The sequence below is a fragment of the Nycticebus coucang genome, chromosome 2, assembly GCF_027406575.1.
Source record: "Nycticebus coucang isolate mNycCou1 chromosome 2, mNycCou1.pri, whole genome shotgun sequence".
Lineage (NCBI taxonomy): Eukaryota > Metazoa > Chordata > Mammalia > Primates > Lorisidae > Nycticebus > Nycticebus coucang.
Genome location: NC_069781.1, coordinates 16,100,717 through 16,116,331, shown reverse-complemented (window position 1 = coordinate 16,116,331; position 15,615 = coordinate 16,100,717). Strand labels below are relative to the sequence as shown.

At 47.0% G+C, this 15,615-nt stretch overlaps 1 protein-coding gene across 6 annotated transcripts in view; it reads right to left on the bottom strand.

The window, feature by feature from the left end:
* GGTA1 (glycoprotein alpha-galactosyltransferase 1 (inactive)) overlaps window positions 1-15,615 on the bottom strand; it is an 87,129-nt gene that overhangs the window by 24,505 nt on the left and 47,009 nt on the right. For 3 of the 6 annotated variants that reach the window (XM_053564498.1, XM_053564523.1, XM_053564488.1), the window contains exon 2: window positions 364-452. In XM_053564498.1, the coding sequence (XP_053420473.1) occupies window positions 364-443 (80 nt within the window). In that variant the 5' untranslated portion in view covers window positions 444-452. Of the gene's footprint in view, window positions 1-363; window positions 453-8,505; window positions 8,642-9,649; window positions 9,789-9,846; window positions 10,146-15,615 lie in introns of those variants that run through there. The other 3 variants (XM_053564481.1, XM_053564504.1, XM_053564512.1) reach the window with 3 other exon arrangements.

Here is a 15,615-nt window from a genome sequence, read left to right as displayed (position 1 = left end):
GGTAATTCTGCATTTGACTATACAAATTATTTAAAAGTACATTTTGGGAAAAACAACAACAACAAAAAAATTACATTTTGGGCTTAATTTGACCTCACTCTATTTGAATCTAGCCTACCAGTACAAAAACTAAGACACAGGAACACGGCAGGAAGGAAGATAAATAACCAAAAGTTATTATATAGGGGAGCTCTCATGATTTTAAAGATAGTCTAGGGCTCAAGGATTGGGAAGAGTAGAATCCCTTATTTATGGTTTGAATTAATCCTAATTTGAACTCAGACTGGTGACTTGGCTGATACCAATAGAACAGGGTCAAAGCAGTACTTTCATCAATATCATTTCATCATGTTTCATAATTACCTGTTGATATATTCCCAAAACACAACAATCACAGTTGAGGCAACCAGCATTGACAGAATTACTTTTCCTTTGACATTCATTATTTTCTCCTAGGAAAAAAGAAAAGAGGGAAAAGTAGGTTACATAAATGAAATCTAGAGCAACATATGGTCATAAAGGAATACTTCTGCCAATATTCTGTCTAAAGGGATACACTTAGGAATATTTAACTAGAGGTGAGAAATGTAGTCTACCTTAAATCGCATAGGCCTGCAGTGGCAAGTCAGACCAATCCGGTTAACAGAGGAGGCTGCTTGTGTTGGGAAGGCTGCTAAGGCCACACTGGGGCTCAAAGGGAAAGTGTCCAGACCCACTATGGGTGGAGAAGGGTGAGGGAGTAACTGTAAATGGTTCCTAGTTGCCTCCTTAGTCAGATGGCCCCACCTTTTGGCACATGGCTACAGGGAGCCACTCTGTTCCCCAGCTCCATGTCCTGGCTGTGCTAACTACACATCCCCTGCTGGGGGTAGTGACCCTGAGTTTACAATCCAGGCCTCACCTATTTCCCAATCCACCCAGTTTAGCCTCACTACACTCACAAGCATGCCAGCAGTTAGCGCACAATAGGTGCACAGATGCTTCTTCCTGGAAGGGGTGTTGTGTGGAGAACAACAGCTGGGAAGTGCTTTAGTGCAGGTGGTCAGGGAAGGCTCTCTGTGCAGGTATGATTAGGGCAAGTGCCAAGGGATGAAGAGAGAGAGGAAAGGATAAAAAGCAGCGTGAGAAGGTATGAGAATATTTCAGGATCAGCATTTACAACAGGACAACAGGAGGAAAAGCTCATATTTAAAAAACAAGAAAACCTGAATGAGAAAAAAGTACCAAAGTTGTCTCACCTCGTACTGTTTGGACCACAGGAGGGGCAGTGGTAGACAAGGGGATAGTGGGCAGGGGCAGACAGAGCCACAGAAGGCACAGAAGGGATGAGGAGGAGCCACCACAGCCTCGGAAGCTGGGGGATAAGTGACCCCACTTCACTCAGAGACATCTGTCTGCACACTGGGGTGTGCAGGGTGGGTAAGAGTTCAACAGCAGAGCGGGGAGGCCCAAAAGAATGGGTGGCCATGTTGTGTGTATGTAGGGGGATGTGTAGGTGTCTATTTCTTTTCTTTTTTTGAGACGGGATCTTGCTTCATTGCCCAAGTTAGAGTGCAGAGGTGTCTCTAAACTCCTAGATGGAGATGACTAGTAGGCAAGGGGACATTTAAGTCCGGAGTTCAACAGAGAGATGTGGGCTAGACATGTAATAGGAAGAGTTGTACCCATTTGGAAGGAAATGAATGAGGCTATCAGGGAAAGAAAGAAGAGAGAGAGAAAAAAGAAATAAGGTGGCCCTGGGCTGAAGCCTGAAAATGATGACATTGAGAGGGAGGACAGAGGAGGGGATGAGGGGAAGAAGCCCAGGAGGTAGGGGTGAAAACCAAGACTGAGGACATCTGGAAGCTAAGAGGAATCAGCGGCCAGCCATGCACCAAATGTTGTTGCTTTTATAAAGCTGCCTCCCACCCCCGCCCAGCCAGTAGCTGAATCTCCCTTCTTTCCTCGGGCTCCTCCACCACTCCAGTCACATTGCTACACACGTTGATTTTGGAGATGGCTCACAAAGTAACATCCCATATGGCCCTGTCTCCTGTACCAGTTAGTCCGTGAGCTTCCCGGAGGCGGGAGCCTTGCCTTGCCTTTTTACTCAACCTTGAATCCCCACTTCCTCACATAGGACAGATGAGGTCCTCAATAAAAGTGTGGTGAATGTATGAAATCAAATGAGATTGACACTGAAATCTGTCCCTTCTGGGGAGAGGCCATTTTCCAATTCTTTTCAAAGAGATTTCTTAGATGATTCCAGTCTCAGATCTTGTGTGCTCCATCACCTTTATTATTAAATTCAGATAAAGAACAGAAAGAACAGAATTTTCAGCCAAGGCACTCTAGTCCTCCTTTCTTAGAAAGTAAGCTTGTGTAAAAACAAAAAAGCCAGGGCTGAACTCAATATTACAGGCCAACCTCCAGCTTTCATACATCTCTGATGGGGAATATACAAGAGACCTCCAGGAAGACGGACCTGCTGGGCCCCAGCCTCCGGCTCAGGCTTCTTGCCTGTAAACTATGCGAGCTGCCGCGTACAGCCCAGGGGCCCAGGGGCCACTGCAAACTCCAAAAATGCAGGTGGCTGTAGGCCACTCAGCCTCACTGCTGGAAAAAGTCACTAGAAGTCTGCATTGGTGGCACCAGCATTGAGTGGCTAGTCCAGGATCTAGCTGCCAAAAGATCTCAGCCCAAGGCTGTGGCCCCCTGTGCTAATGTTTTCATTGCCAGAGGAGTGTGGATAGTGGTGAGCCAGGGGCCTTGGAGTGAGGTGAGAGAGTATAGTCTCAACTTTGACACACAGATCTAAGGAACCCGGGCAGTGGTCCTCATCATAACTCCAAAGAGTTTGGAAAACAAACACCCTTTATTTATTTATTTTTTTTTTTGTAGAGACAGAGTCTCACTTTATGGCCCTTGGTAGAGTGCCGTGGCATCACAGCTCACAGCAACCTCCAACTCCTGGACTTAGGCAATTCTCTTGCCTCACCCTCCCAAGTAGCTGGGACTATGGGCGCCCACCACAACGCCCAGCTATTTTTTTGTTGCAGTTCACCAGGGCCAGGTTTGAACCTACCACCCTTGGTATATGGGGCCAGCGCCCTACTCACTGAGCCACAGGCACCACCCTATTTTTTTAGGTCTCTCTCTGTCACCCAGGCTGGAGTGCAGTGGATAACTGTAACTACAAACTCCTGGATTCAAAAGATCCTCCCACCTCAGCCACCCAAGTAGCTGAGACTACAGGTACATGCCACTATCCCCAACTAATTTTCATATATTTTGTAGAGACAGGGTCTCACCGTGTTGCCCAGGCTAGTCTCAAACTCCTGGCCTCAAACAATCCTCCTACCTTGGCCTCCCAAAGTTCTGGGATTACAGGCACGAGCCACCACGCCTGGCCTCCAAACACCTTTTTGTCATTCATTTGGCATCATGATCCTGACATGAGGCCAGCTATATGTATGATCTTTACCCAACTGCGTGTGACTGAATCTTTGTGTGGATATTGCTGTATTTTATTATGGGGTGCTGCTTCACTGAGGAAGCTGTGTAATATATGATTTATAATCCACATCCAAAAAACTCTGACCCTAGAGTTTCAGATAAGAGATTGTGGAACCTCTACTGGATCTCATTAAATGGATTACCTCATCTTTAAAATGGGATTAAAAATAGTGATGATTACAGAGATGACGCCCATGAAATACTTACTGCTGTTTCTGGCATAGTATAAGTGCTCCAAAAAAAAAAAAAAAAAATTCTGCTAGTTCTTATCACTGGTATCCATAAAATAGTCTGTTGGGAGGATAGCACAGTACCTGGTACTTAGCAAGTGCTCAAAACAGATTTGAAGGAAAGGAGGGAGGGATTTGGAATATAAGAACATGTTACACAATCAAGTGCAAATAAATGCAAATGCGGTACTGACTCTACGGGTTTACCCATCTGTTCTGTGCCGCAGCCTCACGAAACCCTCCTCGGAAGTGGGATGTGACTTTGATTTTCTTTGATCAAGCCCCAGGCGCTGCCACAGCCCCTTCTGTACATGGAGCAGACAACTGTGCGGCTGGCAGGCTGAGTGTCCGCAGCTTTCCCAGCCCCACCTGCTGAGGAGCAAATGCAAATTGTCTCCCAGCACAAGGACACGGGAGAAAAGAAAACTCTCATGGTGGAAAAACGTGAGCATTTTCTGGGACTTAAGTCAGGGAAAGCCCACATCAGACACACTTCCTAATCCCCTCCTGGAATATGCAGGTGTTTGATTTTCTTTTTTTTTAATTTCAGAAATTAGCATTGGAGGCAACTTTTAAAGCCCATTTCTTTCTGAACTTTGTAGATGGCTTGAATCTGCTTGCGTTTTTGCTGTAATCATTCTTGTTTGAGACTTACAATTAGAAGCTGTCCAAATGAGCCAATTTTGCATCGTTTAGCAAAGCATTAGAAGTGGGTGGAGAAGTGATTCCTGGAATCTGGAATCCAAGTCTCCAGGGAAGGAGGGGTTGGCAGCGTGGTCAACAGGTCTTTTAAAACACTTTTGTTTTTCTCTCTAGATAAAAACTGAGGCATTTGGCAACCAATGTGGTATAAAGTGCTTCTCTTATGTCTTTGTCTCAGAATTTTTAAAAATTTTTTAAATTCAGAAGATGGGTGGTTGACTATCTTATCCACCAATCAGAAATGTGAATGTATCCCAATCAAAGCACCAACAACTTTGAAGAACTTAAAAAAAATAGTACTTTGTTTCATACGGAACCAGAAAAAAACCCTGAATAGCCAGTGCAATTCTAAGAAATAAAAACAAATCCGAACGCATCATGTTATCAGACTTCAGGTTATACTATGAGTCTACAGTGATCAAAACAGCATGGTACTGGCACAAAAATAGAAATATAGATCTATGGAACAGAATAGAGAACCTAGAGATGAAACCAGCTACATTTCACCATCTGATCTTCAATAAACCAAACAAAAGCATACACTGGGAAAAGAATCCCTATTGAATAAATAGTGCTGGGAGAACTGGTTAGTCACACGTAGAAGACTAAAACTGGACTGGCACCTCTTACCACTTACAAAAATTGATTCCTGCTAGATAAAAGACTTAAATTTAAACCATAAAATGATAAAAATTCTAGAAGAAAATGTGAGGAAAACTCTTCATGATATCAGCTTGGGAAAAGATTTTATGAAGAAGACCCCTTTGGCAATTGCAGCAATACCAAAAATAAATAAATGGGACATGATCAAGCTAGAAAGCTCCTGCACAGCTAAGGGTACAACAACTAAAGCAAACAGACAACCTTCGGAATAGAAGATATCTGCATACTACAAATCTGACAAAGGGCTGATACTTAGAATCTACAGAGAACTCAAACTAATCAACGAGAAAACAGCAAACAATCCCATCTATCACTGGGTAACAGACAGAGACAGAACCTTCTCCCAAGAAGACAGATGAACAATCAACGAACACATGAAAATATGCTTATCATCCCTAATCATCAGAGAAGTACAAATCAAAATCATGTTGAAATGTCACCTAACCCCAGTGAGAACAGCCCACATCACAAAGTCCCAAAGCTGCAGATGCTGGTGTGGATGTGGACAGAAGGGAAAACTTTCACACTGTTGGTGGAAACTGCAAACTAATATAGCCTCTTTGGAAAGAAGTATGGAGAATCCTCAAAGACCTAAAAGTAAACTTTCCATTTGAAACTGCAATCTCATTGCTAGGTATCAACCCAGAAGAAAAAAAAGCATTTTACCATAAGGACATTTGCACGAGAATGTTTATTGCAGCTCAATTCATAATCGCCAAGAGGTAAAATCAACCCAAGTGCCCATCAGTACATGAATGGATTAATAAACTGTCCTATATGTATACCATGGAGTACTATTCAGCCATAAAAAAGATAGAGACTTTACATCTTTTATATTAATCTGGATAGAGTTGAAGAACATTGTTCTTGTAAAGTACCCCAAGAATGGAAAAGCATGTATCCTATTTACTCAATACTAGTATGAAACCAATAGATAAATGACTACATGCCCACACAAGAGAAAATTCAAGTGGGGAGATCAGAGGAGGGAGATGGGAGAGAGGAGGAGAAAGGGGGATTGGTAAGCTGTCCCCTAATTTGCACAATGTAAGAGCATACAGCACAGCCCCTGAGTGAAGGGCTCTACTACAACGTGAACTTTATATGACAAACACAAATGATGTAACCTAATCATTTGTACCCTCAAATAAATGTGAAATTTTTAAAAAAAGAAATGTGGATTTGTTTCTAAATTTCCCTTTTAAGGGGCAGAGTCCAGAATTAGCACCTGCCAAGTACGAACGCCCTGTCTCAAGTGGGAGAGTAGAACCCCGAAGTCCCTTGAGCCCCATCCCTCAGAGGACTGGCCAGCCCTAGTTCTGGAGCCCTCCCACCCTCTCTCAGGCTCTCTGCCTTAACTCATCCTTTGGACCCACGAGGGCTGCTCCCAGGCCACCCCCAGGACTCAGTTAACAAGATCTCAGCCCCTGCACTGAAATGAGACCTCTCACACTACACGCCCAGAACGTGTACAGATTGCACTAAAGATGCAGAGGCATTTTGAAAGGTTGGGTCATGCTGTAAAGTCTGTCATTTCTCCCTCTCTCCACCCCCACCCTCCTCTTCTTCCACTTCTATTTCTCTGGAGTATCAGCCACGTTTTTCCATGTGGCCCATAAATTATTGCTTCCCTCCCCACCTCCAACCCATCACAAAACAACTCACCCACCTTCAAAGAATCTCACGGTTCCACTCCAGCTGGCCAAAGTCAAGGTATGCCTTCCAAACAAAATTCCTCTCCAAAAGGAATCCTAGTGGGCCCTGTTTTCTCTATCTCATACCAGAGGAAAAGGTGAACCTCTCAGTTGAATAGCCATATACTCAGAGGCCATTATCTTAGAGAGGAGGAAACCAGGCAGGAGAAGAGCAGTGGCTTCCTCCTCCCCACTGGCTTAAGAGCCCCCTCTGCCAGAGATCCTCCACCAGGTCCCCTGAGCCCATCCCTTCCTCCCCAGGGTACCCCAACTTGAGCATTAATCGCTCTGGGGCTATTGAGATGAGTCTGGATTGCACAGGCCCTGGCACTCAGAAGTTGCACCATAAGTGTTCTGGGGTGAAGAAATGAGTAAGGAGAGCCCTGAGGAGCCCCGTTCATTCTCTGCTGTAGATTCATCAACAAACATGGGCCAGGCTACTGCACACCAGATGGCTTTTGAAACCGGAGCTACTTCAGTAAATAAGACCACCATGGCGCTCCCATTCTACTGGGAGTCCAGAGAGATTCAACAAAATAGAAAATTTCAAGCAGGGACACATGACAAAGAAGGAGAGGGGAAGGGGAAAGGTGTAGGGTTTAACTGGGTGTTAATGACCTTGGGCAAGACTCCAGTCCTTAGTCCTGCATGGCCTTGAGTATAAATGGGAGTGTCTAGATCCAGCATTGTAGGTTAAAAATTAGGCTAGTGATGAGGACTCTGAAATCAGCACAGCCACAGATGTATACCTTGGACAAGTTAACTCCCTAACAGATACTCCAACATCCTTCTCACAGGGTTCGGGGAAGGACAAAAGCAGAACCTATCTATAAGCACACTGTGTCCGACAGTCACTAAATGCTCCACAAATGGCAGCTTTCATAATGATGATGCTTTTTAATGGGATTCAGAAAGGCTTGGTTCAGAGCTCAGTCCTGAGAGCAGAGCTGTGATTTCACCTGCGAGAGGACTCTCTGTCCTCTCTGGCAGTGCCTTCCAGAACAGTCAGGGGGGAGCCCACAGCCCCACTGCATGTTGTGATAAAGTAGCTCTATTCGGCTCTTCCCTCTGGAAAAGGGCTGCCTGGGCCCTAACCAGCCCGGCTACTCCTCCTATTTGCCCTTGAGGCTGGGCACTAATACTGGGCAAGGAAGAGGCTAGGTCTTACAGCAGCCCTGGGGTCGGCCCCAGCGCTGCCATAGAGCTGCAACGTTCTAAGTAGGGTCACAAATTTCTCCAGCCTCTGTGTCTGAGAAACAAATCCTCTGGCTCTAACTTTCCCCAACAGGTTTTCCTGATTGACTCAGGGCATGATGATAAATCTACCATGGGGCTGGAAACCACATTTTTTAAGAGGTTTCCACATAGAGGTCATCCTGCTGCAGCTCCCAGTGGGGGGATTTTTTATCATATTTGGAGTATTTATCGGTCTTTGTTACTTGTTATACAATCCCTTCTCATATTCTGACTATTAACTTGTGTAACTAATGTTACATTTGCAACACTGCATTCTTTTTCTTAAAGATGGCCCCCCAGATGGAATCAGCTTCAAGCCTTGCAATGCTTATATACTCCTAGACAGAGCCAGGCCAGGCCCTGGGCTAAACATTTTTTCAGCAGTCTTTCAATTAAGCCTCACAACAACCCTGTGGAAGTTGCTCTATTATAATCCCCATTTTACAGATGTGGAAACAGAGGCTCAGAAAGGTTAAGTAACTTGCCCAGTGTCACACAGTGTAAACTGGCAGAGCTAGGATTCAGATCCAGGGAGTCCGCTTCTGGTACTGCCTCTTTTAACCACTCTGTTGCTTTAAGATTCATGCAGGCACCTGCACAAGCTAATATTTCCTTTGGATCAGCTAGTGAGAACTGGCTCAAATCTTTCCAGGTGCCTCCTGTGTGCCTAGAGTGGGGTGTCCTTAACTCACATCTCGTCTATTTCTCACTAATGGTCAGTGCAGTGGCCTTAGCTTGGCTTTTCAGCTGAGTACACTTAGCTTTAGCAAAGGGGAGTCGCTTGCCTGAGATCACTGGATACACCCAGAAGAGGTGGTGCCAGATTTTAAATACAGATCCTACCTAGCCTCTGTCTCTCAGGCCCAGCCCTTGGCTCAAAGAGGGAGAGTGCCTTATCCCGAAACTTCTCTAGATTGGCGGATGTGATAGGGAAATGCTCCCCACAACTAGCTGGGCGTTGTGGCGGGCGCCTGTAGTCCCAGCTACTCGGGAGGCTGAGGCAAGAGAATCGCTTAAGCCCAGGAGTTGGAGGTTGCTGTGAGCTGTGTGAGGCCACGGCACTCTACCGAGGGCCATAAAGTGAGACTCTGTCTCTACAAAAAAAAAAAAAAAAGAAATGCTCCCCACAGGGAGAAACAAAGATATTAAAATTCTTGGGGGGACGCAGTGCATAGAAAGCTGTCTCCAGTTTCTTCAGTTATGTTTCTCTTTATAAGGGTCAGCGTAAACACAGACTCCAGGAAATAAAGACGGGTCTCAGACTAAATAGAGGCAAACTGGCTCTCCAGCTATCACAAACGCAACGGCCTGTGCTCTGAGGTACATCTTGTAGTGCCTTTTCTCAAATCTCTTTTCCAGAAATCTAAAGCCCAGATCCAGCCAGCTTTACCTTGCTGCCTGGCTCAGAAATTATGTACAAGGATTTTCCCAAGGGAACCAAAGTAAGGTAAGTGGATTGTGCAGCGATCCTAAGAGAGGGCTCTGCACCCACTCAGGGCTTCCCCCGGGCCCCAAGCGCCGCCCCACTCCTGCATTATCACCTTAAATCCTTCAGAGAAAACTTCAGGCCCCAGCTGGCCGCAGCCCTGGGAAGTCCTGCCAAGGGCACCAAAATAAAGCAGAACTTACAGCGAAGCCCCTGAGCCAGCATCCTGCCAGCTCCCGCTTCCAGATCCACTTTGTCCACTTCCAAAAGGACTGAGGGACTGGCAGGAGGTTAGGGGGAGAGTGAGGACCCTCTCCCAGGTGGGTCCATGCTGCAGCCTGCTAAGTTTCCCCAGTGACCCCCGCATAGCCAAAGCAAATCATTTTAACGTTTCACATACCTCATCATCTGCTTCGTTCATTCCAGAGTAAAAGGCACAACAACAAAGTTCTACTGAGCTCCCTTCTCCAGGAGGAGGCAGGGCTCAGAGGAAAGGAAGGTACTGTTTTCCAACTCTTGTCAAAGGAATAAACAGCTGTTTCAGGAAGAGGGGGGCAGACAGATCCCGTAGCAGCCAGGGGCTTTGTTCCTCACAGGCCCTGGGAAATGGGCTGTTTATCAGGCCTGTTGACTCAGAGTGACATGCCAAGGCAGAAACTTTCCTCCCTGGGCCCACGAACAGCCCAGCCTCCTCGCCAAGCGAAACCACAGTCCAGACTGGGCCTGGTATGGAGGAGGGAGGGCCACCACCCATCCCTGAGAGGGACACACAGGCTGCCCACGTCACCCACTGCTAGGCAAAAATGGGAACTATTCTACACCCAAGCAACTTCAAGTGACTGCTCCCAGGAACAGCCAATGGAGAATAAGACACACACACTCACACACACAAAGGGCTCTTGAGAGTCCTCGAGACTCCTGTGGAAATTCTACCCAAATGTTCCTCTGAGTTAAGCCCTTCCTTTGCATCCTTTATTTAGGCTTCGGAAGTTGCTCTGTTTGGTCTGAACATTGTATTTTCATAGAATGCCATGAGATCTCCCACATCGCAGACCACACTACAAGAGCTTCAAAAGGTCACCGAGGCTCAACCCTGCTCTCCGGCTGAAGAATGCTTAACCCTTCCCACACCCATGTCCAGCTCCCAAAATAGAATCTTTCATCTGGACGTGACCTTTGGGCAATGGATTTTCAAGCGTCAAAACAGCTAAAACTTTTTCAAGAAAGCAAATACAGTCATTCTCAGAATACCCACCACAAAAAAGCAGAGCATGCACAGTGCTTTGGCTGAAGTGTGGAAATGACACTCCAAGCCCCCACCTCCAGGGACTACAGTCTGGAAGCCCCGAACTAAGCAGACCAACCCTAGACAGGAAGGAAGCAAGAACTGGCCCCTAGGTTGCTCGGGATGCCTAATCCAGCCTGTTCCTCCTATTCCCCAGAAGGAAATGTCACGGCTTCCTCCTTTTGAGGGCATGAGTTAGTTGGCCACAAAATTTAGGGTCTGGAAGTTCTTCCTAACATCTTTCTTAAATCCTTCCTGCCAATATCCACAAATCTGCACCAATGCATACCTTATGACCCCATCAATCTGCTCCCAGATCTATACCCCAAAGAAAGCGTGTGCCAGTTCACCAAGAGACATGTGCCAGGACGTTCACACACACCTCTAACAAGACACTCCCATTCATCATCAGAACACGTTGAGTTGTTGCCTGGTCCCACTATGGGATTCTATCTATACCTGTGAGAATGAACCAAGTGGCAGCAAATCGTGTCAATAAGGACAAATCTCACACATGTAGCACTTAGCAAAAGAAGCTTGGCATAAAAGGATACACCCTCGGCTCGGTACCCACAGCTCAGTGAGTAGAGCACTAGCCATGTACACCAGGCTGGCAGGTTTGAGCCTGGCCCGGGCCTGCTAAACAACAAAGACAACTGCAACCAAAAAATAGCCGGGTGTTGTGGCAGGGGCCTATAGTTCCAGCTACTTGGGAGGCTGAGGCAAGAGAATAGCTTAAGCCAAAGAGTTTGAGGTTGCTGTTAGCTGTGACGCCATAGCACTCTACTGAAGGTGACACAGTGAGACTCTGTCTCCAAAAAAAAAAAAAAAATACACCCTGAATGAACCCATTTATTTAGTTTAAAATGATGCAAAACTAACTTATGGTGGCAGAGGTCAGGATGGTGGCTTCCCTGAGATGGGGGACAGAGAAAGGGCCCAAGGAAGTTCCCGGGTGGCTGGCTGGGTTCTGTTTCTTGAGCAGGGTAGTGGTTCCATGTGTGTGTCCACTTTCTGAAAATGCATCACAAACGTGGCTTTTCCACTTCCCGCTGGAAGTCGCGCTCTCCCCCAGCCAAGGACCACGACAGAACCTCCCTTTTCCTTCCCGTGGGTTCCACCACCCAGTCCCAGGCACCACAAAGCACTGCAAGAGGGGCTAAGGATATTCTTTTACTTTAAACTATCCAGAAATCTAGACCTATGGTTAATGGGGTAAGGGAAAGAAAACAGAGTCTGAAACCTGAAGAGCTAGGCTGAGATGAACGGGTCCTCTCTAGGGCCAGCACTGCTGACAGGTCACGTGGGCCTCCCACTTCAGTTTACAAAGCAGTCTCTGTCCTTTACCTCAGTGGAGCCCCATGCTCGCCCAGAAAGTGGTTGGGAAAAGCCCTTCACCACCACTGGAAGGGCTTATAGGTGTGGTTGTTCTTATAGGTGAACATAGAGAGGCTCTGAGAGCCCCAGTGACTCCTTCAAGGTCACTTTCTCTGGCAGGTCCACGGCTGCCCTGCCTGCCTGGTGTTTCCAGGGAACACACAGCAATCGGCAGAAGAATCAGGCTCCAGGCTGGTTAACCACAGCTTGGCAGACCTGGGGGACAGGCGATGGAGCTTCTGGAGAATTTAAGCATGACCCTCTCCTCTTCCTCCTTCCCTGACACATGTTCACTTTCTGATGCTCCAAAGGAGCACAGGTTTGGGGTCATTCTTTGGTTGAAAGGCAGAGAACCGTGACAAATGAGCCTCTGGCTTCTGAGTCCAGCTGATCAAAGCGGTCCAGAGGCTGCCCAGGAAAGAGCGTGGCATGATGTCGGCCCAAAGTCGACTACTCTCATCCTTCCAGCCCTGACAGTGGGTGATCTGTCAGACAGTGGCGTTCAGTACTTGTCCCTCACGGTCAGAGACTCAGTGCTATGCTAGAGGTGACTGCAGCCAGGTGGAGGGAGCCCCGGCTTTGTGTCCCAGATCACTTCCTCCTGGGAAACATGTCAGTTACGATTCCCACCCTGAACTTGGCACAGTGGCACAGGCCTGTAATCCAAACTCCTCAGGAGGCTGAAGCAGGAGATTTCTTGAGCCCAAGAGTTCAAATCCAACCTGAGCCGCATAGTGAGATTCCATCTCTTAAAAACAAAACAAACGAAAATCTCCCACAAAAGATCCTCACCCTGTTTGCCTCGTGCAGGTGTGAAGATTAGGTGTTCTTGGCAAGGAACACTACACTGAGGATGCAGGCTGTCATTGTTTGTTTAATTCTAATAAGTTTAGGGTGGTTACGGAAGACATTCTTGCCAGTGCTTGCAGGTGAGGGAGCAGTTTGCTCTGTGTAATGGGGGTAAGGGTGGTTGGGGGGCTGCAAAGGATGGTGATTATGAGCATAAACTCTGGGGCTGGGCTGCCTGGGTCTGAGGCCTGGTTCTGCCCCCTATGCTATGCAATTCTGGGCAACAGATTGAATTTGTCTGTACCTCTGTTTTCTACAGGTGTAAAATGGGAATAATAGTGCTTGGAAGGCAGCCAGCAGATGGTAGATGCTATATACATGATACTCATTGCTGCAAGAATTAAAGGAGATTCTCTTTGAAAAGGACTCAGCGTGTGTCTCAAATCGCTCCATAATTGTTAGTCTCTGGTGTTCACAGTTGGCATTCACTGAGTCAAGCATTTGTGTATCAAATATGCATTTGGACCATATCAGTCCTGGAAGAGTGGGAAGGGAGGAAGAAGGGGAGGTCTCTGGCATGATGTTTCCACAACCGCTAAGAATTGCCACAGACTCATGAGTACAGCTGAGACGATCTTGGTGAAGGCTTATCTGATAAAAGACTACAGGCAGGAGACTTTGTACCGCAAGTCTGCCTCCTTAAGAGGACAGTCAATCTGGGCTGGAAAAATGGAATCATCATAACTGTTTGCAAGCAACACACAGCAGGCCTCTTATACCTGGTCACATTCATACTCCTCTGCTGCCTGCTTGGCCCAGGTCAAGGTCAAAATCAGATCTTTTTAGAGCCTTAAATATTTATAGATCTGCCTCTGTCCCACCCAGCTCCAGGACAGACTGTGCCAAAGCCTTGCTAGAAAACTGCCCCCACTCCATGGCAGTCAGCTTCCACCCAGAGCTTTGGCCACCCTCCCTCTCACAGGGACATCCCTCCCTGGGGCTTAGACTCTTTCTAGACAAGGAAGAAGCTGGCCTTGTTGGTTCCTCAGGAGGTATCAGGAGCTCCCACCAACGAGCAAGGCCCCAGGCTGCTTAAGCCCAGACACAGCTGGGTGGAACATTTTCCAGCCAAGGAACATCTGTTCTCCTCCCGCCCTCCCTGGGTTCTTCCCAACACTTCCTCAGGCTGATGAGCCCAGATGGAGGTGAGGAAGAGACACCTGCCTTCTCTGATCTGATCTAGAGTGCTGTCCTCACCCTTCTAGAGACTTCACCCCTCCCAGAAGCCCTGTAGCCCAGCCCTCTGCCTCACAGCAGAGCTGCATCTGAAACTGCTGAGCTCAGTTCCCTGAAGGCCACACTCACACCCTGTTCAGAGCTTACCGCTGTAGACTTTTTTCATACAACCCTAGAAGGTAAGTGGGGCAAAGATTATTGTCCCAAGTTACAGGAAGGAAACTAAAGATCAGCTAAGAATCTCAGAGAGTTGTAGGGTTTGAGTCATCAACCCCTGAATGGAAGACAAGCGTGGGGTCTTCCTATGACCCCATCTCACCTTAACCTCTTCTACCCCTGGTGGTGGAGAAATGAGGCTAAGCTGGGATGCCAACAGACAGGTACAAGGCAGGGGCTGTGATGTCACTAGGACACAAACACTATCTGAGTGGGGACTCATCTTGCCATCTCATCCACTACTGGGTTTTCCCAGTACCTGACACCTGCTAGATCAGCGGTTCTCAACCTGTGGGTCGTGACCCACAGGAACTGTATTAAAGGGCTACAGCATTAGCAAGGTTGAGAACCACTGTGCTAGATGCTTAACAGATATTTATTGAATGAATGTTGAGCAAAAGGCTCCAGGGGCCAAGCAGGCAGCAGAGGGGTATGAATGTGACCAGGCATAAGGCAAGGAGATTGAATAATGGGGTCTGTGGTAAACAGGGGAAATTCAGCCAAAATCAGGTCAAAATCAGATCTTTTTAGAGCCTTAAATATTTATAGATAAAGCTCTGAATATTAACACGCATGATGGACAACTTCCTGTATTAGAAAAAGAACAGACTAAACCTAAAGGACAACACAAGAGGACCATGTCGTTCCACTTTCAGACAAGTTCGTTTAGAGAGAAAGAATACGCCTGGCTCATTTTAGGAGGTGACTGCATCCACACAAGCACAGCACAGGAAAGGAAACTTACAGGCCATTTTCATTTGGGAATATGCATAAAATCAGATTTTTTTTTTTAAGAGACTCACTTTGTCACCCTTGGTAGAGTGCCGTGGCATAACAGCTCACAGCAACCTCCAGCTCTTGGGCTTAGGCGAGTCTCTTGCCTCAGCCTCCTGAGTAGCTGGGACCACAGGCGCCCACCACAATGCCTGGCTATTTTTTTGTTGCTCTTGTTGCAGTTTGGCCGGGGCTGGGTTTGAACCTGCCACCCTCGGTATATGGGGCTGACGCTCTACTCACGGAGCCACAGGCGCTGCCCATAAAAATCAACTTTCAAACCAAACATTACTTATCTGATTATAGAATGTGGTATGTTGGCCACAGGGGACTTCTTTTTCAGAGAAATAGTTTTGTACTATAAGGAAAAAGCATTATGACTACATCCTGTTCTGCTACTGCTGGCCGGTGGCATGTGGGCATGTGGACATGTGTCCTCCCCTCTTCTGCATCTCCATTTTGCTCGTCAGTGAAGTGCAAGGTCCCTTCTGG